This window comes from Chiloscyllium punctatum, chromosome 1, assembly GCF_047496795.1.
Source record: "Chiloscyllium punctatum isolate Juve2018m chromosome 1, sChiPun1.3, whole genome shotgun sequence".
In the NCBI taxonomy this organism is placed as follows: Eukaryota; Metazoa; Chordata; class Chondrichthyes; order Orectolobiformes; family Hemiscylliidae; genus Chiloscyllium; species Chiloscyllium punctatum.
Window position 1 is genome coordinate 67,506,836 of NC_092739.1, and position 22,588 is coordinate 67,529,423.

Below are 22,588 nucleotides of genomic sequence, written 5' to 3' on the forward strand. Positions count from 1 at the left end.
TTAAAAATCACACAACACCAGTTTATAGTCCCAACAGGTTTATTTGAAAGCACTATCTTTCTGTGTGCTGCTCCTTCATCAAGTGGTCATGGAGTAGAAGATCACAGGACACAGAATTTATAGCAAAAGTTTAGCGTGATGTAACTGACATTATATATGGCACGGTGGCACAGTGGTTAGCACTGCTGCCTCACAGTGCCAGAGACCCGGGTTCAATTCCCACCTCAGGCAACTGACTGTGTGGAGTTTGCACATTCTCCCAGTGACTGCATGGGTTTCCTCTGGGTGCTCCGGTTTCCTCCCACAGTCCAAAAATGTGCAGGTTAGGTGAACTGGCCATGCTAAATTGCCCATAGCGTTCGGTGAAAGGGTAAATGTAGGGGAATGGGTCTGGGTGGGTTGCGCTTCGGCGGGTTGGTGTGGACTTGTTGGGCCGAAGGGCCTGTTTCCACACTAAATAACCTAATCTAATTTATATATTGACAAAGACCTGGATTGTTGGTTAAGTCTCTCAACTTTTAGAATGGGCAAGTTGGTTTCAGTTCTTTCATATGTAAATTCCAGAACTAAATTACATTCTCAAGTGAACTTTAACAATAGGTGCCATGTTAGCCCAGATAATGCATTGAAGGTGTTAGGTGCCTTGTGTGAAGCTGTCTGTGCCCCAATGTTCAGACTGATTCTAATCTAAAAAAGGGATTTATAGAATCTTACATGGATTCATGCAGTCTTTGAGCAAAATAAAATGTAATTCTGCAAGTACAAATTCATCCCACAAACTTGTGTGTGTGCACGCGACAGCTGCAGAGGGGGGAGGAGGAGGAGGAGGTGTTAATGAGTATCTGTAAGAGGGTGCATGTGTATGTGTGAGCGTATGACAGAGAGCTTGTGTAGAGTGTGTGCGCACTCGTGTGTATCTGGAGGAGTGCCTGAGAGTGTGCACGTGTGTGTGTATCTGTATCTGTGTGTGTGCAGGTTGTACAGTGGGGTCACCTGTAGTGTCACATGAACCCAATGTCCCGGTTGAGGGCTAACCCATGGGTACCAAACTTGGCTATCAGCCTCTGCTCGGCCACTTTGCATTGCTTCCTGTCCCAAAGTCCACCTTGGAGGACGGTCACCCGAAGGTTCGAGGTCAAATGTCCCAGAACAGTGAAATGTTCTCTGACTGGGAGGGAACAATCCTGTCAGTTGATTTTTGTGAAGTGTCCATTCGTCTGTTGCCATAGCCTCTGCTTGGTCTCACCAACGTACCATGCCTCAGGCCATCTTTATCTGCAGTGTATAAGATAGACAATGTTGGCTGAGTCACAGGAGTACTTGCCACGTACATGGTGGGAGGTGTTGCCACATGTAATGGTGGCATCCGTATTGACACTCTGACATGTCTTGCAGCATCTATCATGGCAAAGTTGTATGGTGGTGTTCTGAAAACCAGGCAGTTTGCTGCGAACGATGATCTGTTTGAGGTTTGGTGGTTGTTTAAAGGTGAGAAGTTGAGGCATGGGGAATGTCTTGGCGAGCTGCTCATCCTCATTGATCCGTGTTGCAGGCTGCGAAGAACATGGCGTAATTTTTCAGCTCCTGCGAAGTACTGGACAACGAAGGGTACCCTGTCAGGTATAGCTCGTGTCTGTCTCCTGAGGAGGTCATTACGGTTTCTCGCTGTGGCACGTTGGAACTGATGAGTTGAGCATCGTACTCAGTTCCTATGAGGGCATCCTTGAGTACTTCCAAATGTCCGTCACATTACTCCTCATCTGAGCAGATCCTGTGCATGCATAGGGGTTGTCTGTCGGAGATGGCTATTTTAATGTGTTTTGGGTGGAAGCTGGAGAAGTGCAGCATTGTAATGTTATCTGTGGGTTTGTGGTAGAGCGAGGTGCTGAGGTGCCCATCCTTGATGGAAATGCATGTGTCCAAGAATGAGACAGATACTAGAGAGTAGTCCATGGTGAGTTTGATGGTGGGATGAAACTCATTGATATCCTCAGTGGTTAGCACTGCTGCCTCACAGCACCAGGGTCCCATGTTCGATTCCAGCCTTGGGCGGCTGTCTGTGTGGAGTTTGCATATTCGCCCCGTGTCTGCGTGGGTTTCCTCCGGGTACTCCTGTTTCCTCCCACACTCCAAAGATGTGCAGGCCAGGTGAATTGGCCATGCTAAATTGTCCATAGTGTTAGGTACATTAGTCAGAGGGTAATGGGACTGGGTGGGTTACTCTTCAGAGGGTCGGTGTGGATTTGTTGGGCCGAAAGACCCGTTTCCACACTGTAGGGAATCTAATCTAATCAACACTTAGTTGTTTCAGTGGCTCCTCACAATGGGTCCAGAGAGAAAAATGTCGTCAATATACCTGGTAGATAGTGCTGGTTGGAGGTCCTGCTTAGAGAAGAGGTCTTGTTCAGACCTGTGCATGAAAACGTTGGCATATTGGTGCAAACTTGGTTCCCATGGCTGTTCCGTTTGTCTGGATGAAGAACTGGTTGTCAAAGTTGAAAATGTTGTGGTCAAGGATAAAGCTGATGAATTGTAGGAGATTGATGGTTGTTGGTGTTGAGTACTGAGGCTGTTTCCGCAATGCCGTCATTGTAGGGGATATTGGTGTAGTGTGAGACACATCCATTGTGACAAGCAATGCTCCTGGTTCAACTGGTCCGTGGGTGCTGTGTTTCTGTAAGAAATCTGTAGTTTCGCGACAGAAGCAAAGTACTCAAGGATGCCCTCATAAGAACAGGGTACGATGCTCAACTCATTGACCACCAGTTCCGGCGTGCCACAGCGAGAAACCATAATGACCTCCTCAGGAGATAGACACAAGCTACAACTGACAGGGTACCCTTCGTTGTCCAGTACTTCCCAGGAGCCGAAAACTATGCCATGTTCTTTGCAGCCGGCAACACGTTATCAATGAGGATAAGCACCTCGCCAAGACCTTCCCCACGTCTCCATTTCTCGCCTTTAAACAACTACCAAACCTCAAAGAGATCATTGTTTGCAGCAAACTGCCTGGCTTTCTGGACAACACCATACAACCACGTCAGAATGTTGACACGGATATCACCATTACGACACCTCCCACCATGTATGTGGCAGGTACTCATGTGACTCAGTCAACATTGTCTATCTCATACGCTGCAGGCAAAGATGCCCTGAGGCATGGTACATTGGGTGAGACTGAGCAGAAGCTACGGCAACAGATGAATGGAAACCTCACAACAATCGACAGACAGGAGTGTTCTCTCCTAGTCAGAGAACACTTCAGTGTTCTGGGACAGTTGACCTCAGACCTTCGAGTGATCGTATGAAAGAACTGAAACCAACATGCCCATTCTAAAAGATGAGAGACTTAACAAACAGTCCAGGTCTTTTTCAACATATAATTTCAGTTACATCACACTGTAAACTTTTGCTAGAAATTCTGTATCCTACGATCTTATACTCCACAAATTCCTGAGTAAAACAGTGATCTGAATTTATCATAAGATCTTTTTATACAATTAGATGAATCATTTGCTTGGTATGAATTTCAAGTTGAAAGCAAGATTGAATTGTACAAATTTATTGGAATTGTTTTTATGTTGAGCATCTTTCTAACTTTGAGATCTTTGCTGCAAACCATATTCATTTAATAGTATACTGAAGCCCGAGGAATGACATAGGAGCAGCGCTCCGAAAGCTAGTGCTTCCAAATAAACCTGTTGGATTATAACCTGGTGTTGTGTGATTTTCAACTTTGTACACCCCAGTCCAACACCGACACCTCCAAATCATTACAAAACTTAAGAGGTCAGGGAACACCTGTGGACAGAAACAGAGATATTGTTTCAGGCCATTGACATTTCCATCAGAAAGGTCAAATATTACCCTTTTTTTGTTTAACCACAGATGCTGAAGGAACTGCAGTGTGTTCCTGGCCTTTTCTGTTGTTATTTCAGTCTGTTCACAAGCTTGGTATCAAGCTGAGTTGATGACTACATTTTCACTGTATTACCAAAATTGTTTATTTCCACCAATATAACATTGCCTGACTTCACCCCTGAAATACTCACTCATATTTGTTACCTCAATTCTTGACAATTCCAACAGTCCTGAATAGTTTCCCACATTCTACTCTGTGAACTTGAAACCATTCAAAAGTGTTTAAAATCCCTTTTATTTCTCGTCCTGTTCCTCTTTTTGCCCTGTGTTCGCCTATTCAAGTCTGTAAACTAGTGATCCATGTTTTCTAATCCTTCTGCAGTTTTGCCCCTCCTTCCTTATCTATGTAACCTCCACCAGTTCCATGACCCTCTAAAGTGTCTGCATCCCCCAATATAGGCCATTAGGAGCTCCACCACTGGTAGATGTTCCTCCAGTTACATTGGTCCTAAAGCTCTGGAACATCCTTCTCACATCGAACCTAAATGTTTGACCAAGTATTTGATCATCTAACCTGAAATAATACACGGCTTGGTGTCAGACACAATAACTTAAATCTCCTGAAAAGATCTTGGGAGATTTTATCACATTAAAGTGCTAAATAAATTATTACTGCCAAGAAAGGCAGCTTTATTTGGAAACCAACTTTTCAAACTTTTAAAATTCAGCATAACTTCCTGAGTAAGCACTCTCTTAATTAAATATTTAAAACTGATTTGAATTTTTTGAAAGATCTATTTATACAATTAAATGAATCATTTGCTTAGTATGAATTTCAAGTTGGAAGCAAGATTGAATTGCACAAACGTGTTGGAATTGTTTTTATGTTGAGCATCTTTCTAACTTTGAGATCTTTGCTGCAAACCATATTCATTTATTAGTGTACTGAAGCCCGAGGAATGACATAGGAGTGAAAAGAAAGCAACCACACTTACATTAATAACAAGTGCACAGAGCTGGAACTGCTCTGGGGTGATAATCTCATGATAACAAGGTTCTTGTGCAAGTTTTAGTATGGCACATCCTGCAGCCAACCGTAATCGAGACATATCAGATTTACTGCAAGACAGGAAAAACAACGTCAACTATTCATGGTAAAGTTCCACATCTGTACTTAAGAAAATCTCCCAACTAGATCACTGACAACCTTCAAGAAACCAAAATGAAAATACTGTAAACAGAAAAGTGAATTACTTGACAATCTTTACTCCTCAAAGAAAAGGTCTCCCACAGACATGGGCATGTCGCATGTCTGAACATGACAATGAGGAAATCAGGATTTTCAGTTCCTCTTTTTATTCCTCAGATCATGTTTCCGACTGATTCTTGCTAATATATGAAATACTGTAAACATCATTAATTCAATTTTGACCATCTTCAATAAACAAGTACTTTTTTCATAAGGAGCAAAGGTGTTTAGAGAAGAGGCATTTTATTTGAAAAAAATCATTGCAAACTAAGTGGTCTACTTTTCTTTTATCATTCTTAGACTTCGTTCACATATATACAAGCAACCTCGCCAAACAATAGTTCCTACCAAAAGCAAAAGTTAGAAGTCAGAGCCAATTACAGCTGGCAGTAAAAGTGTTTCAAAACGTACAGATTTCACTCAAAATAACTGAATCCACTTGTGATAAAGTGAACAAATATATTAAGCCTGCCGAAGAAATTTAGAATACTTTAGTGGAATTATCAAAGACAATTAAAGCAGCACTATAAAAGCAGACTAATATATTTGCTCAAATATGGTTGATCTCCAGTTTAAGAGGTCAAGTCACAAGTAATAGTTTTCAAAGAGGAACCATAATCTGTAGAAGTCCAGAACTTATTTATGTACAGGTACCGGATGAACAGATTTCCATCCGAAGGGTTGCAATCTCCTCAATGGTAGGGGGAAAAAGAAGATAGTAATTAAAAATATACTTAAAACATTGCAGATGCTGGAAATCAGAAATAAAAACAGTAAATGGTTAAGACACTCTGCAGGTCTTGCAGCAACTGCGGAGAAAGAAACAGATTCAATGCTGTAAGTCCAACATCTGCAGGACTGAATGGGACTGGAAAAATTGTGTTTATTTTGCTGTTGACAGACAGGATGTTGAGCAGGTGGAATAGATTGCAAGGCTGCTCAAAGCAAAAAAACAAAGGAAGTAGCAAGAGAGATCTAAAATGAGCATATATGACTGTTGTGAAAAGGGAAAAAAAAGGTCCACACTACTGACAGCAAAACCAACAAGACGCAGATGCAATCAGACGGGGATTGGGAATCAAAACGGAAGCCAGAAGAACTACTCTGAAGCTGTCAAGTTCAATGACGAATCCTTAAGATTATAAAATGCTAAAGTGGAAATTGAGGTGTTGCTCCTCTTGCTTTATTGGAACACTAGCAGGTATAGGATGAAATTTGTTAGGATGGGAATAAGATAGTTTATTGAAATTACAAGCATTGTAAGGTCAGGGTCATTCTAGTGGACAGAATGGAGGTATTCCACAAAGCAGTCACCTAATCAGTGTTTGTTGCTTTTTACCTCAAAGGAGGATTCATTCCTTGGCCCACCCATACCCTCATCCTCACTTTCCACCTCACCATCTCTGCATTCAAAGGATCATTCTCTACCATTTCCACTATCTCTGGCAGGACAACAGTATCAAACAAATCTTCCCCTATGCTCCATTATATGTACTCTGCAGGGATCCTTTTCTCAATGTCACCCTGGCCCACTTCTCCTTGACTTTGAACAGTTCCTCACTTTTCCATGAAATACAAGGTCCTCTCTGTCCAAGACCTTAACACAGTTTCCAGATGAAACAATCTTTTACTTAGAGTCATTGGTTTTTTGAAGTAACAAAGAGGATTGACGATGGCAGAGCAGTGGATGCAATCTATGTGGACTTCTGCAAGGTGTTCAATAAGGTTCCTCACGGTAGACTGGTTAGCAAGATTAGGATCACTTGGAACACAGAAAGAAATAGCCACTTGGATACAGAACTGGCTCGAAGGTAGAAGAGAGAGGGGGGTGGGGGAGGGTTGCTTTTCAGACTGGAGGTCTGTGACCAGTGGTGTGCCGCAAGGATCGGTGCTGAGTCCATTTTTTTTGTCATTTATATAAATGACTTATGTGTGAACATAGAAGGTATAGTTAGTAATCTTGCAGATAACACCAAAATTGGAGGTGTAGTGGACAGCGACTGTTACCTCAGAGTACCTTGGGATCTTGATCAGACAGGCCAATGGGCCAACGGGCCAACGAGTGGCAGATGGAGTTTCATTAAGATAGCTCTATTTATTTTAATCTAACCTACTGTAATCTGCTTATCACAATGCAGTAGCTTTGACGCTGGCAAGATGAAACGAAGTCTGGGAGACCACTTTGCTGAACACTTTGTTCTGCCTGTAAGAATGATCCCAAGTTCCAGTTGTTTACCATTTCAATGAATCACCGTGTTCTCATGCTAATATTTTTGTTCCGATCTTGCTACCATGTTTCTATGATGCTTGTTGAAAGCTGGAAGGGTACCTAATTTTCTGTGCAGACACTTTACAGCCTCTATGACTCAACATTGAGTTCAATAACTTCACAGCATGATCTCTCTGTTGTCCATTTCGATTTCGCTGATTCGCCAAAAACCTGCTTTACTCTCAGCAGAGCGACCCATTTTACATCTCTACTCTATCATCATTAGCATTCCCTTTTTCTTTTGCTCTGGACACCTTCATCTTGTTCCTCCCCTCTTCTGTCAACAGCTTTAAAAACCACCATTTTTCAGCCCCTGTCAGTTCTGAAGAAATCATTTCAGATTTGACATTAACTCTTTCTCTATCTACTCACACTGCCAGGTCTGCTGAGTTGCTCGAGCAATTTCTTTAATTAAAACTATAGGTCACTTAAGAAAATACCTGATAGATAATTACTAAAGTATGGATTTTTCAATTTGACACTCAATTTGTTTTAGTTAACAGTTCTCCCAGCTCCAAGTCAGATGACTGTATGAATCGAGAATCATTCAAGTCCTTTCATGCATAATACTTGCATACCACAGACAGTTATGAACTGCTGGAGATACAAACCTCTTATTGAAAACTCAACTTTCACTAATGGTTGGAGCATACAGTAAAGATACCATAGCACTATATGAAGGAGAGAATGTTTCCTCCATCTCCTGGAGCCAATAGCTTCAAAAACCACTCTAAAACACAAAGAACTGTAGATGCTGGAAACCTATAATACAAAGTACTGAAAAAACTCAGTGCATTTGGCAGCATCTGCAGAGAGACAAGCAGATTAACATTTCGAGTCCAGTGACCCTTCATCAGAAGGAAAATTCATGTTATCAAGTATCAAGCCTGGGTGGAATGAATCTCAAGATTAATGGCAAAATTAGATATGCCAAGGAGGCAGACTGAAAGGCTAGAAATACAACACAAACTTCCTCTTGTCTGCAAACTGATATTTATAAATATGAAAATCATAAACTGCAGCCAAGCATTGTAAAGTTACTGATATTGCTTAAAAATGTGAACTTTCACTTGTGCATTTCACATCTCAAGGGGGCAAGGAAATATAATCCAGCCCATTATCATCATTCAACCAACTTAAAGATCACAGGCTAAGTTAATTAAAATGTCAACAACAATGTCACAAAATGACAGCTACTCATCATAAGATCTCGGAGCAGAAATAGGCCATTTAGTCTATTGAGTCTACTCCGCAATTAAATGAAATAATGGCTAATCTGATAATCCTCAACTTTCCTGCCTTTCCCCTGTAACACTGGATACATTTACTAATTAAAAATCTGTCTATCTTGGTCTTCAACAGACTTAACCACCCAGCGTCTACAGCCCTCTGTGGTCAACAATCCCACAGATTTACTACCCTGAGAGAAGAAAATTCCTCATCTGTCATCCTTTCATTTTTCTAAATTCCAATGAGTACAAGCGCAACCTTCCCCTTTCGTCAGAAGACAGTTCTTCGATATCCACCTGTCCAGCGATCTGGACTGCCTTCAATGCTGTTATCCCCTTGCTTAGATAGGAGTTTCAAAACTGTTCACAGTATTACAACTGAGGTCTGACTACAGCCTTCTAGTTTTAGCAAAGGCTACTTTTATACTCTGATCCCTTCGAAGTAAAGGCCAACATTCTATTTAAATTCATCATTACCCATTGAACGTGAATGCTAACTTTTTGAAATTCCTACACAGGACTCCCAAATCCTTCTGTGCTATAGCTATCTAAAGTTTTTCTCTGCTTAAATAATATTCAACTCCTCTATTCCTCCTGCTGAGGTGCATAACCTCACATTTCCCCACATTCTATTTCACTACCCAAGTTTCTGCCCACTCGCTTAATCTGTTCATATTTCTCTGCAGTCTTTGTGGCATCCTCAAAACTTACCTTCCCATATATTTTTGTGTTATCCATAATCTCAACTGTAGTACATTCAGTTTCTTCATCCAAGTTATAAATTTATGTGGAAAACAATTGTGGCCCCCGAACTGATCACAGGAGCACTCCAGTGGTAACAAGTTACCATCCTGAAAATGACCTGCTTATCCCAACTCTGTCTTTTATTAGTTAGCCAATCCACTATCCATATAAATATACAGCTTCCAACACCAAGGGCTCGTATATTATTAAGGAGTTTAATGTGTGGCACTGCACCAAACACCATTTGGAAATCTAAACTTATTACATCGACAACTTCCCCTTCATCTATCCTGCTTGTTATCTTCTCATGGCATTCAAGTAAATTTGTCACGCATAATTTGCTCACTGAAAAATAGCTTGGCTTCAACCAGAAAGGTTTAAATGTACAGCCTTGATCCAGACTATGAATCTGAAGTGCTACAATGTGCTTGAGCAAATGTTAAAATGCTGTTCAAGTTTTGGTTGAGCTGAATTAGAATAGAGGGGGAAACCAAGAACAGGGAGATTGGATTGAAAGTGCAGAAATGAGAATGATCTTGAAGACAACAATTTCAGAGTGTCTACTGTCAAGGTTTTTTTGTGTAACACATTGGAAGTGATTCTGTTCTTCCCATTTATAGCTCCTCCGGACCCATCTCTTGCTTCTTTACTTTCCCGTTCACCACCTTCTTTAGCTTTGTATTCTTGCATTTCATCATTTAATCTCTTCAGCCTTCCAAAGAATTACAGATATTCACTTTTGTTCTTACATCCACCACCTCTTCCTGTCATGGCATTTGTTCAAAACCTGTTTTGCTTCAAGTGTTTTCAGTTCTTGCGAAAGGCCATTAAACTGAATAAGCTATCCGGTATTTTATTTTCTGTTCTTTGGGTTTCATTCCATAACTTTGTAAATAATTTCTGTTTTTTTGCTTTTCAGCTTCCACAGCATTTTGCTTTTAGAGTCATAGGGATGTACAGCACGGCAACAGATGTTTAAAACTTGGCAGTCGAATCAATTAATTCACTCCAAGAATATCCACTATACAAATAGCAAAGTTACGGTCTGGGCTACCTGCTTAAGAATGTTTGAGGGGTCCATAACAGAGTGGGGGCTCTTTGTGGGACTTAAACAGCGAGTGTTAAGTGTTAGTGTCTTTTATTTTGAGCGTTGATTTGGTTGGTTTTAAACAGCACTCAGATAGCAATGGCTCTTTCAGCCACCAAAGAGGTTCTGGAAGTGGAAGAAGTGACCTTGAGGGTTTTCAAAAGGCAAATAAGACCAAGCTGTGGGAATTAGTTGACAAGCTGGAGGTGAAGTTACCTCCTAACGTGAGGAAAGATTAGATGATTACAGCAATAGCTCAGCATTGAAACTGGCTGGAAACACCATCAGGATCTATAGAGATGGGAAAAATTCAACTGCAAATGAAACAGCTTGAGTTAGAGGCAAGAGATAGGCAAAGGGCAGCAGAAATGCAACCGTTTGAGTTACAATTGAAAGCAGAAGAGAAAAAAAGAGGGAGTTTGAACTTCAGAAAATGACACTTGGAAAGGAAAGTCAGCTTAAAAGGATGGAGATGAATGCTGATGATTCTGAGCTGGTTCATAAGACATGGTTTGGCTTTCAGAATCCATTTCAGTCCATAAGGGATAGAAATTAAGAAAAAAAGAGAAATCCTTAATGGAAAGGAAAAGGTAGATCTCGGTGAAGACCCTAATGATAACTTACCACAGGGTAAAAAGGAAACCCCTGAAGAGGACAAAAGTTAAAAGCTCGTGTTTTCACTGCAATAAAGTGGAGTGCAATGAAATCAGAGTGTTGGTGGACTAGGAAAAAAACAGATGTAAAAAAACAGGAAAAGTCTGGGAGTTTTGTTCAAATGGTAACAGAAAGCACAGTGGAAGCTAGAAAGCTGCATCAGAGTGTACAAGGTGATCAGAGGCTGGTTAAGGAGGAATAGCCAGATCTGTTTAGAAAATATATCTGCAAAAGTAAAGTTTATTCACATAGGCCAGAGGAAGCAGGAAAAGAGGTTACACTATTAAGGGACACAGGATCCACTCGGTCTGTGATGCTGAAGGATGAGGAGATATATACTGAAGGACTATTGCCAGAAAAGGTACTGGTAACAGGAATTCATGGAAAGCCAAAAAGTGCTCAATTATGTAAGGTGAGGCTAGGGTGTCCAGAAGAGAGTGGAAAATTTGTGGTAGGAGTACTGGACAAACTTTCAGCTCCAGGAATACAATTTGTTCTCTCAAATGATATCGTTGATTCATCCGGTAGGCATGCTATCGACTGTCGTTGAAAAGTCTGTGGAGACTTGGGCAACTGAAGCAATGCAGGATTTTTACCTTGGAATCTTCCCTGATTGTGTAGTAATGAGGTCACAGAGTCACCAGTTGAAACAGAAAAGATCAAAGGGTATAGATAAGGAAGCTGAAGTGGCATTAGCAGAGACTGTATTCCATCAGATAGTTGAAAATAAACAGGAGCAAATAGGTAATCATGTAGATATCTTTAGCTCTGCAAAACGCATTGAGTTACAGCAGAAAGGTGAAAATTTAAAGCAGTTGTACCAAAAAGCAAATACAAAGCAAAAATCTGAATGTATCCTTGAGTATTATTACCTGAAAAATGATGCTTTATAATGAGGAAATGGAGATCATCACATATTCAAGCAGATGAGAAATGGGCAGAAATTCATCGAACTGTCTTGTCAGCGAGGTATAGAAAGGAGGTGTTGCGAGTGGTGTATGAGCTATCATTTGGAGGTCATTTAGGAGTGAGGAAAACACAGGCTAAAATAAAAAGACATTTCTACTGGCTCAGACTGCGTGAGGATGTAGTTGAATTTTGCCAGACGTGTTACACAACAGGTAATTGGAAAACCACAGGCTGTAATAAAATCTGTACTTGTAATACCTATTCAAGCATTTGCGGAACCTTTTACTAGAGTCTTAATTGATTGCGTAGGTTCGCTACCTCGAACAAAAAGTGGGAATCAGTATTTGCTAGCAATAATGGATGTGTCAACGAGACTTCCAAAGGTCATTTCATTATACAATATCATAGCTAAAAGGATTGTAGAGGAATTACTCAAATTACCATTACTAAATATGGAATACTGACAGAGATAGAGTCAAATCAAGGATCAAACTTCACATCAAAACTATTCAAGCAAGTAATGAATACCTAAGCCATAAAACAATTCAAATCTACTGTGTGCCATCCAGATTTGCAGAGGTGGCATCAAACATTAAAAGATCATGTTGAAGGCTTTTAGTCAGGACTATCCAGATGATTAGGATAAGGGAATTCCGTTTGTGCTTTTTGTAATCAGAAATGCACCAAATGAACCGACCAAATTCAGTCCATTTGAATTAGTTTTTGGGCATGAAGTGAGAGGACCATTAAAATTGATTAAGGAGAAGTTAGTAAGTCAGAATTCAGAGACTATGCAATTGGACTATGTGTCAAATTTTAGAGAATGATTGAACAGAGCTGGGGAGTTGGCTGGACAGCATTTTAAATATTGCAGCATGCAATGAGACTGGAAGCAGACAAGAGATCAAAAATGTAGAATTTTGCTATTGGGAATAAGGCATTAATGTTACTTCCAGTAATAGGTGAACCTTTAAAAGCGAGTTTTAGTGGACCTTATCAAATTGAAAGGATTGAGAGTAAGGTGAACTACTTGATAGGGACTCCAGACAGGAAGAAATCTCAGAGTGTCTCATGTGAATATGCTCAAAAGGTATTTTGACAGAGAAAGCAAGTAGGAGGAGGTGGTGTTAATGATTACAAGACAGAAGGAAGAACCAAGTTCAGAGGACTCTGAATTGGATATTCCTCAAATCAAAGTGGACAATGAGGAAGTTGCCAAAAATTGGGATAAATTACTGAGAAAAATCGAAATGATCTGAAAGAGTTTTTTCTATCCCAAGAGCAGATATGCAAAAATATACTGGCAAGTACTAACCTAATAATATACAATGTAGTTATAGGAGATGCTGTTTCGATTAAGCAACATCCTTATAGACATAACCCTCTAACATTGACAGGTTCAGAAGGAGACTGAACACATGTTCCAAGATGACATAATCAAAGTGAGTCACAGTGACTGGAGCTCACCTGTAGTAATGGTGTCAAAACTAGATGGCACCCAATGGTTATGCGTGGACTATTGCAAACTCAATGCAGTTACAAAAATGATGCATATCCAATTCTGCTGTTGGATGACTGTGTTGAAAAGTTGGGATAAGCAACTTATCATTTCTCAGTTGGATCTGCTCAGAGGCTACCGGCAAGTACCGGCAAGCAATTTTAGCTTTCATAATACCAAATAGATCGTATCAGTTTAAAGTCATGCCATTATGAAAAACACTCCGGCCACATTTCAGAGACTAACCAATAAGGTCATTGCCAGATTACCCAACTGGGTGGTGTACATTGATGACCTGGTAAATTTTAGTCGCTCAAGGAAACATTTACAACATTTATCAGACTTGTTCGATCTACTCTGGAAGGCAGGCTTGGTGATAAACCTTGCTAAAAGTGAATTTGCCAAAGCCCAAGTCACCTTCCTGGGTCAAGTAATTGGACACGAACAAATGGCCCCACAGGATGTGAAAACAAAAGCAACTGGTGAATTTCCCATACCATCGACAAAAAGAGCAGTACTACTGTTCCTGGGATCGAGTGGATTTTATCGAAAGCTTGTGCCGAGTTTCAGCAGTATGGCTGCTGCATTCACTGAATTGCTAAAAAGAGGCACAAGTTTCAGTGGACAGCGGACTGTCAGAAGGCATTTGATAGTCTGTGTTAACCACTGCCCTGATATTACCCACACCTGATTATACAAAACCTTTCAAGGTGGCTATCGATGAGAGTGTTGGTGCTGTGCTCCTGCATGAAGATGACGAGAAGATAGAAAGAAGATAGGTATTTCTCCAGGATGTTGAACAATCATTAGCAGAAATATTCGACTGTTAAGAAAGAGACTTTGAGCTTGGTGTTGGCGCTACAACATTTCACTGTTTATATTACCAACAACACATCTGAGATAATCATTTACACTAATCATGACCCATTGAAATTTGTGGAGAAATTTAAGGACAAAAATGCCAGACAGTTTAGATGGAGCCTGTTGTTATAGCCATTCGATTTGAAGATTGTGTACATGGCAGGTTGAGAAAACGTGATTGCTGATGCATTATCAAGACTCGAATGGGAGATGGAGGCATTTGGTGGTGAGAACTGCAGACTGAATCTGAAGGTAGTCATGCGTCCTTATCGTCAGTGAATGGATGTGTGTATTTTAGGGTATTAATCACTAGCTTTTGGGATTTTGAAAAATGAAGCCATTTTGGATATTGATGGTTCTTTTTTTAAGGGCAGAGGTGTCACAATGCTGGCGTTTTTACAAGGTTACTATGCCCTTAAGTGTTTTTCTCAAACAGAGGGTAATTGGCCAGACTCCAACTAGGCTGGGTTTGAAAGATTTATTGGGGCCCTAACAAATAATGTCTCTGGCCTAAGGCTTTCACGTCTTTTTTAAAAAGGGTATAGTCAAAGAGGAGTGACTAGCTAGCTGTGTAGCTAGCCTTCATTTGGATTAGAGTTTTTGATTCGGTTCAGCAGCAGTGTGTGAGAAAAAAAGGGTGCTGAGGCAAATCCAGCCGGGTACACTCTCTCTCTCTAACTGCAAGCTTGTAAGCCCTAGTTTGTTTCACTTTTACACTTTGTGCTAAGGGATGTGTTTACTGGGACTGTTAGAAGTATTTTCGGAACAGCATTGTTAAGTTGGGATGGTCTGTCGAGCTTTCAGATAGGATAAGCTATCTGGTATTCTATTTTCTGTTCTGTGTGTTTCATTCCATAATTTTGTTAATAAATTCTGTTTGTTTAAAACTTGGCAGTCCAATCAGCTAATTCACTCTGGGAATATCCACTATATACTTACCTAAACAAGTAGCAAAGTTATGGTCTGGGCTACCTGCTTAACAATGTTTTGAGGGTCAAGCCTGGTCCATAACATCATGCATTCCAGATTCCCACCATCCTCTGACTTTAACATTTTTCTTCAAATCCCCTCTAAACCCCCTGCTCACCACTTAAAGATTAAACTAAGGAGAACACAGCTGCTTCCTATCCAGCCTGACTATGCCCCTCATAACCTGATAACGACTCAAGTCAAGTGCCCATCAGCCTTGTCTGCTCCACAGAAAATCACCCAAGCCAATTAAGTTTCTCTCCATTGCTGAAGTGCGCAATCCCAGGCAACATCCGAGCGAAAACAACAAAAAATGCTGGAGATCACAGTGGATCAGTTTTTCTTAACAGCTGAAGAGAAGTGTGGAAAGTACAGTATTTATGCCACGGGGTGGGGGAGTGGGGTGGGTGGAGGGTGCTGATGCAGAAAAGGTGTTGATAGTTTCAATTAAGTGATTCTCATATTCCAATCACTATAGTGAGGTACCCAGAACAGTACTGCAGCTGTGGCCTAACCAAAGTTCAGCTCTAACCTCCCTGCTCTTATAATCTATTCCATAATTTAGAAAAGACAAACATCCTGTAATGCCTTATTAACCACTCTATTAGCCTGCCATCTTCAGAGATCTGTGGAGAACCTCAGGATCTCTGTTCCTGAGCTTCCTAGTATTCTACCATTCATTGAGTACTCCCTTATCTTGTTTTTTTTACCAAAGTGCATCATCTCTCACTTTTCAGGGTTAAATTCTGTCACTAATATGCCTATCCAACCAACCTGTCAATATGTTGTAACCTAAGACTTTCTTATTCACTATTACCATTCTGCCAATCTTCCTATCATCCACAAATTCATTGATCATTTCCCACATCCTCCCCCGCCCCTATTCTCACCAATATCATGAATGATAAGGAATGCAGCACTAATTCTGGTGGTATGCCACTGGACAATGGTCTCCAGTTATAATTAGCCTTCTATTTATCATCCTCTGTCTCCTACCCCAAAGCCAATTTTGGATCCAACTTGCCAAGTTATCCTGGATCTCATGTGCATTTACCTTCTTTATCAGACTCCCAGTTGGGACTTCGTCAAAGGCTTTGCTGAAATCTATATCAACTAGATTAACTGCCCTACCCTCATTATACACCCGATCATCTCCTCGAAAGATTCTATCTAATTTGTTAGGTACAATCTCCCTCTGATAAGCCATGTTGATGATCTCCAATTAAACCTTGTCTTCTCTAAATGGACATGGAGGTGCTGGTGTTGGACTGGGGTGGACAAGGTCAAAAGTCAGGCGACACCACATTATTGTCCAACAGGCTTATTTGAAATCATAAGCTTTTGGAGCACTCAAAAAGTTTAAGATTTCAAATAAACCTGTTGGGACTATAACCTGGCGTCGCCTGACTTCTGACCTTCTCTAAATACAGCTTAATTTCAGCTTCCAGAATTTTTTCCAATAGATCCTCTATCACTGATGAGAGATCCACTGGTGTGTGATTCCCTAATTTATCTCTACCACTCTTCTTGAAAAGGGGAACCACATCAGCTGTTCTCCAGTCTTGTGGCACCTCCCCAAGGCCAGAAAAGAATTAAAAATTTGAATTAGAATCCTTGTAATTTTCACCCTTGCCTCTTACTGCAGTCTGGGATACAACTCATCCGGATCTGGTAATCTGTCCACTTTTAAGTCTGTCAGCACTTCCAATAGCTTCGCGGTCCAATTTTCAATCTTAACAATTTCACAGTCTGTCTTCCCAAATTCTGTACCTACATCATCCTCCCCGAGTGAAAATGGATGTGAAGTTTTCACATCTGTTTAACACTCTACCAATGTCCTCCCCCTTTGTCCTTAATGGGCCCTACTCTGTCCCTGGTTATTCTCTTCCCGTTGTGGCACATCGTATAGGCAGTGGTGCAACAACAAACATTCAAAATATACAGGCAACTTGGCAAAAGGATCATCAGGTACTTAAACAAGCAGCTTTTCTTTTCAGTGTACAAACAGAAGATGACTGTACCTTGTGACAGAAAACTGAACTTCAATCACATAAAATCACTTTATATAATCGGTGATGAGAGAATTGAAAAAGTAGAGATGAAGAACAAAGAATAATCTTACCACTTCCCCACCATTCGAGATATCTACCTTTATATAATTGTGGCCTCTTCAGTACCCTGATTTTAAATGCTCCAAGATTAATGGCCATGTCTTCTGATGCCTTGGTCTTCAGTTCTGAAACTTCCCCTCTAAACCTTTCTGCTTCTCTATTTCTCTTTCTCCTTTAATTGAATCTACATTCCCTGGAGTTTAGATGGAAGGTAATCTCATAAGAGATAACAGATTCTGAAAGAGTTTGACAGGGTATATGCTGATCGTTTTAGAATTCCTGACCAACAAAAAAACACAGTCTTAGAATAATAGGCTGATCATTTAGGGCTGAGGGGAGAAATTATTTCACTCAAAAAAGGCAAAACATCTATGGAATTTTCCATCCCAGAGAACTGTGGATTCTCTATCATTTAACAATTCAAGGTAGATAGATTTTTGATCTCTAGGGGAACTGAGGGATATGGGAGCAAGCAAGAAGGTGAGGTTGAAGGTCAAGATTAGCTGTATTAAATGGCAAAGTCAAAGATATGTAGTTGAAAAGTGCTCCCACTCGTGTCCTTAAAGGGACTCTTAAAAACTTCCCTCTTTGACCAAGCTTTTGCCCTAATCTCACCCTAATGAGCGCAGTGTCAAGTTTTGTTTTATATTTCTTCTGTTATAATTACCTTATCTTTTTCTGTTCAGTTAAGTCACCCTCACTGACCAACATGGCCGATAGCAGCCGGAGTGTGGAATTCGCAGATTTGGATTGGTTGTTCTTCATCCCTAACAACCACCGTACCAAAAGCTTAATGGCTTGAACCTAATGAAAAACATTGAAGTTACTGCATTACATATTCACAACTGTTTCTAAATGAACAATTTTTCAAATATAGACAACCACCAGTAGACATTTCACTTGTTGTGCATGTAGTCAGAACTGATTAAAATATAAAGTAGCATCGACTAAGGAATATTTTTATTGTTATACATGAATGCAGAGACAAGCACATTTTAAGAAAATGAAGCTTTTCAAGTCTTAAACTAGTAAAAGGCAGCATAGTTATAGTTTCTAAAGAGGTGTCACAGAGTTTTACAATGTGGCAAGAGGCTCTTCAGCACATTGCATCTGCGCCAGTCATCAAGCACCTATCTACTGCCATGTATGTTATGAGCACTGTATGTTATGACACTTCAAGGGATCATATAGTGTTTTTTTTAAAAAATGTTTTGATGATTCCTGTATCTCACACCATTTCAAGCAGAGTTCTACCTGGAGTGATAAAAATATTTTTACTGAATCCCCTTTAAACATTCGACCCATCACTTGAAATCGACATCCTCCACTTATTAAACCGTCTACTAAGGGAAAAGTTTCTTCCTATTTATGTCTCTCAATTTTGTACATCTCAATTCGGTCCTCCCAGCAATCTTACCTGCTGTAAGGAAAATAATTCCAGCCTATCTAGTCCTTCTGCATAGCTAAAACGCTTCAACTTAGGTAACATTTTGGTAAATTTCTTCGTAACCTTCTCTTGTGCAATCACATCCTACTTATGGTGTGGCAACCAGAACTGCACACAATACTCCAGCTGTAGCCTAAGTAACATGTAATACTGCTCCATTACAAGTTCCCTGCTGTTGTATTCAATGCCTTGACTAATAAAGGCAAGTACTCTTAGCCACGTGACATGCTGTTTGAGGATCTATCGACATGCACACCAAGGTCATCGTGATCCTCTGAACTCCATAATTCATCAAAATCACCCTGGCCTTGTTAGTTCTCACAAAATACATCACCTCTCATTTTCCAGGACCAAACTTCATTTGTCACTGTCCTGCCCATCTAACCTGCCCCCAGATATACTGTCATCTTTCTCCTTTCTCCTCGTTATTTACCACATCACCAATTTTCATGTCATCTGTGAGCTTACTAACGTATCCTCTAACATTCATGTTTCGAGTGTTACGCATGCTACACACAGCAAGGGACCCAGCACCAAACTGTGAATGTATCATTTGGTTCGGACTTCAAGACACAAAAACACTCTTCAAACATCACCCTCTGCCTCTTTTCACTAAGTCACTTTTGGATCTAATTTGCCAAATTGCTCTGGATCCCATGGGCAAATACCTCCTTGGTCCCATGCAAACTTCATTCAATGTACATCTTCATCCACACATCTAGCCATCTCTTCAAAAAACGTATTCAAACTTGTCATGCATGATGTTCCTCTTGATAAAGCAATACTATTACCTTGGTTAATCCTCATATCTCCAAGCAGAAATTAATACTTTCCTTCATAACTTTTCTTGGTCATTTCTCTACCACTGACATTAGACTCATTTGCTAAATGTCCCTGGTTTATCTAAACCACATTTATTAAATTATGGTCCACATTAACTATCAGCTAGTTCTCTGGAACCCTCCCACGACTAGAGAGGACCTAAAAATTTATGTCAAAGACCATTTAATCTTCTCTTCAATGCCTCCCATATCCAGCGTGTCTGTGGTCTGAGGACTTATCCAATTTTAAGGCCACTCACCACCCCACCCTCCAACTCCAATCTCTGACCACCAACCCACCCACGCACCTGCCCCCTACACACACAAAGTACTCACTGCCCTCTTCCCTGATTTCTATCCCTACACGTTTTCTCTTATACTTATTCATAGGTACTTTCTTAAAACCTCATTTACATCTTTTGACTCCACCCACAGTTTGACATTTAGGTTCTCTAACAGACCTACTCTTTCCCGAGTTATCAATTTGCCCCTAATATACTTATTAAAGGACACTAAATTTTCCTTTATTTTACTCACCAGTGTTTTCTTGTGCCATCTCTTTACTTTGCTGAAATCTTTTCTTAGTAACCCCTTGAAGCTTCCATTGGCATTTTCTGGTGTTCTGAGCCCTCAGTCTGTACCACAACTGTTTTTTCCCCCCTTATCCAATCCTGTATAATCCACAGTATCCAGGATTCCTTGGTTTTGGTCCTACTGATTACCTTTATAGGGTCATGTGGGCCCTGTACTTCCACTATTTCCTCTTTGAAAGGCTCTAATGTAAATTCTTCTCCAAGTAGCTGCTCCCAGTCCACTCTGGTCAGATCCCATTTTATCATACTAAAATTGGGCTTTTTCCCCAATTTAGAAGCTTTATTTCTGGTCCTTCCACATGACATCTTAAATCTTACTGAGTTTTTTTTTAGATTAGATTAGATTAGATTACTTTACAGTGTGGAAACAGGCCCTTCGGCCCAACAAGTCCACACCGCCCCGCCGAAGCGTAACCAACCCATACCCCTACATCTACATCTACATCTACCCCTTACCTAACACTACAGGCAATTTAGCATGGCCAATTCACCTGACCTGCACATTTTTGGACTGTGGGAGGAAACCGGAGCACCCGGAGGAAACCCACGCAGACACGGGGAGAACGTGCAAACTCCACACAGTCAGTCGCCTGAGGCGGGAATTGAACCCGGGTCTCCGGCGCTGTGAGGCAGCAGTGCTAACCACTGTGCCACCGTGCCGCCCAGAGTTATTGTCTCTATCGTCGAAATGCTCCCACACTCTTACTTCTACCAGTTGCCTTTGTTTCTTAAAACTAAACTACCCCATGTCATGTAGGACTTTGCCTTTAAAAGCTCTCCACTTTAAGAATTCTGCCCCCCTCCCACTAAGCCATTTACACTTTGTCTATCCCATTTAATATTACAAAAATTCCCTATTATTTTACACTTCATTGAAATTTGTCTAGAATCTGCCCTTTTATCTCTTCCTGACTGGTTGTAAGGTCTATAATGCATTCCTAACAATGTAACTGCCTTACGTTTTTAAAAAAAATTTCCACGCATATGGCCTCAATTGAGGAGCCTTCCAAGGTCTCAACTCTTCTAATTGCAGCAATTGACATTTTAATCACTACTGTAACATTACCTTCTCTGTTACACTCTTCCTTGTCTTGCCTGAAGATGCCATACCCCAGACATTGAGCTGCCTCAACCACATCTTCACGATAGCATAGATGTGTTAATCAGCACTGTAACTCATCTGCCTTACTTGCAAGGCTCGTCATATGGAACTCGAATTGGTAACTTACTCACTCTCCACAGATGGTGAGAGAACTACGCGTTTCCCTAGCACTTTGTTTTTCACTTCAGATTTCCAGCATCCACAGAATTTTGACTTTATATTAACACAGCTATAAGTTAATGTTTCAGCCTACAGTACCTTAGCGAGCACCTCTGGAGAGACTTCTTCATTTGGAGTCCACAATTTACCATTTTTCCCTCCAGGAAACTATAGAAATGAGATGCTAATTATTTGTATGTAGAGAACAGATGAAAGAAATCCGGTCAATAAGCAATTTCTTGCTAGCTAGTGATACAATCATTCCGGGACATTATTCCTATCCCTGATAAAGACTCAATATATAACTCAGCAACTTTTACTAAATATAATACTTACAAGAAGTCCCTTTATAACAAGTGCACTACAGCATCCTGTTCTAAAGATGATCATCAATGATGGGGTGTGGTTTCCAAATGAAGCATCTTACCCAAGTGACCATTACTCACTAGAGCATAGAAACTAGAAGCAATATTAGGTATTTGGCCCTTTCAGTCTCTTTTGTCAATCAATACGATCATGGTTGATCCTCTAATTCATGCCATACTCTAACTTTCTCCTCATACTCCTTGATTCTCGTCAACGAGAACAGTTGTTTCCTTTCCACTCTGTCTACATCACTTACAATTGTTCAACACCATAAGACATAGGAAAGAATATAAAGAAATTAATTTTGCTACTCAACTTTATTCATCATTGTAATGTTGTTTATTGCTCATTATTTTCTTGTCACGCCATAAGATTATTACTATTGTGACAAATCACATATCATAAGGAAGACATCTATATACAGGTGAACAGTCGATAAACTTTTCAAATTTACTCTAGGATCACATCTCAGCATTGGTTGATATATCAAGTGTAGGTTTAATCAGACAACTAAACATGGGTCTAAATTTGTAAGCATTTCTCTAGGATATTTGCTAAGTAACCTGGTACAAATATCTCATAAAAGCCTGCCAAAAGAGTTTTTTTTCCAGTCTATAATTCCACGACATTTGTAAAAATCAGACATATCCTTCTCAAAA

At 40.4% G+C, this 22,588-nt stretch overlaps 1 protein-coding gene across 7 annotated transcripts in view; it reads right to left on the bottom strand.

Annotated features, from left to right (window-relative positions):
• The window catches only part of pds5a (PDS5 cohesin associated factor A), a 224,731-nt gene that overhangs the window by 36,719 nt on the left and 165,424 nt on the right, over positions 1-22,588 (bottom strand). For all 7 annotated transcript variants that reach the window (XM_072567821.1, XM_072567817.1, XM_072567818.1 and 4 more), the window contains exons 22-24: positions 21,663-21,731; positions 18,109-18,245; positions 4,857-4,980 (exon numbers count right to left, since the gene is read on the bottom strand). In XM_072567821.1, coding sequence (XP_072423922.1) covers positions 4,857-4,980; positions 18,109-18,245; positions 21,663-21,731 — 330 coding nt within the window. The remainder of the gene's footprint in view (positions 1-4,856; positions 4,981-18,108; positions 18,246-21,662; positions 21,732-22,588) is intronic.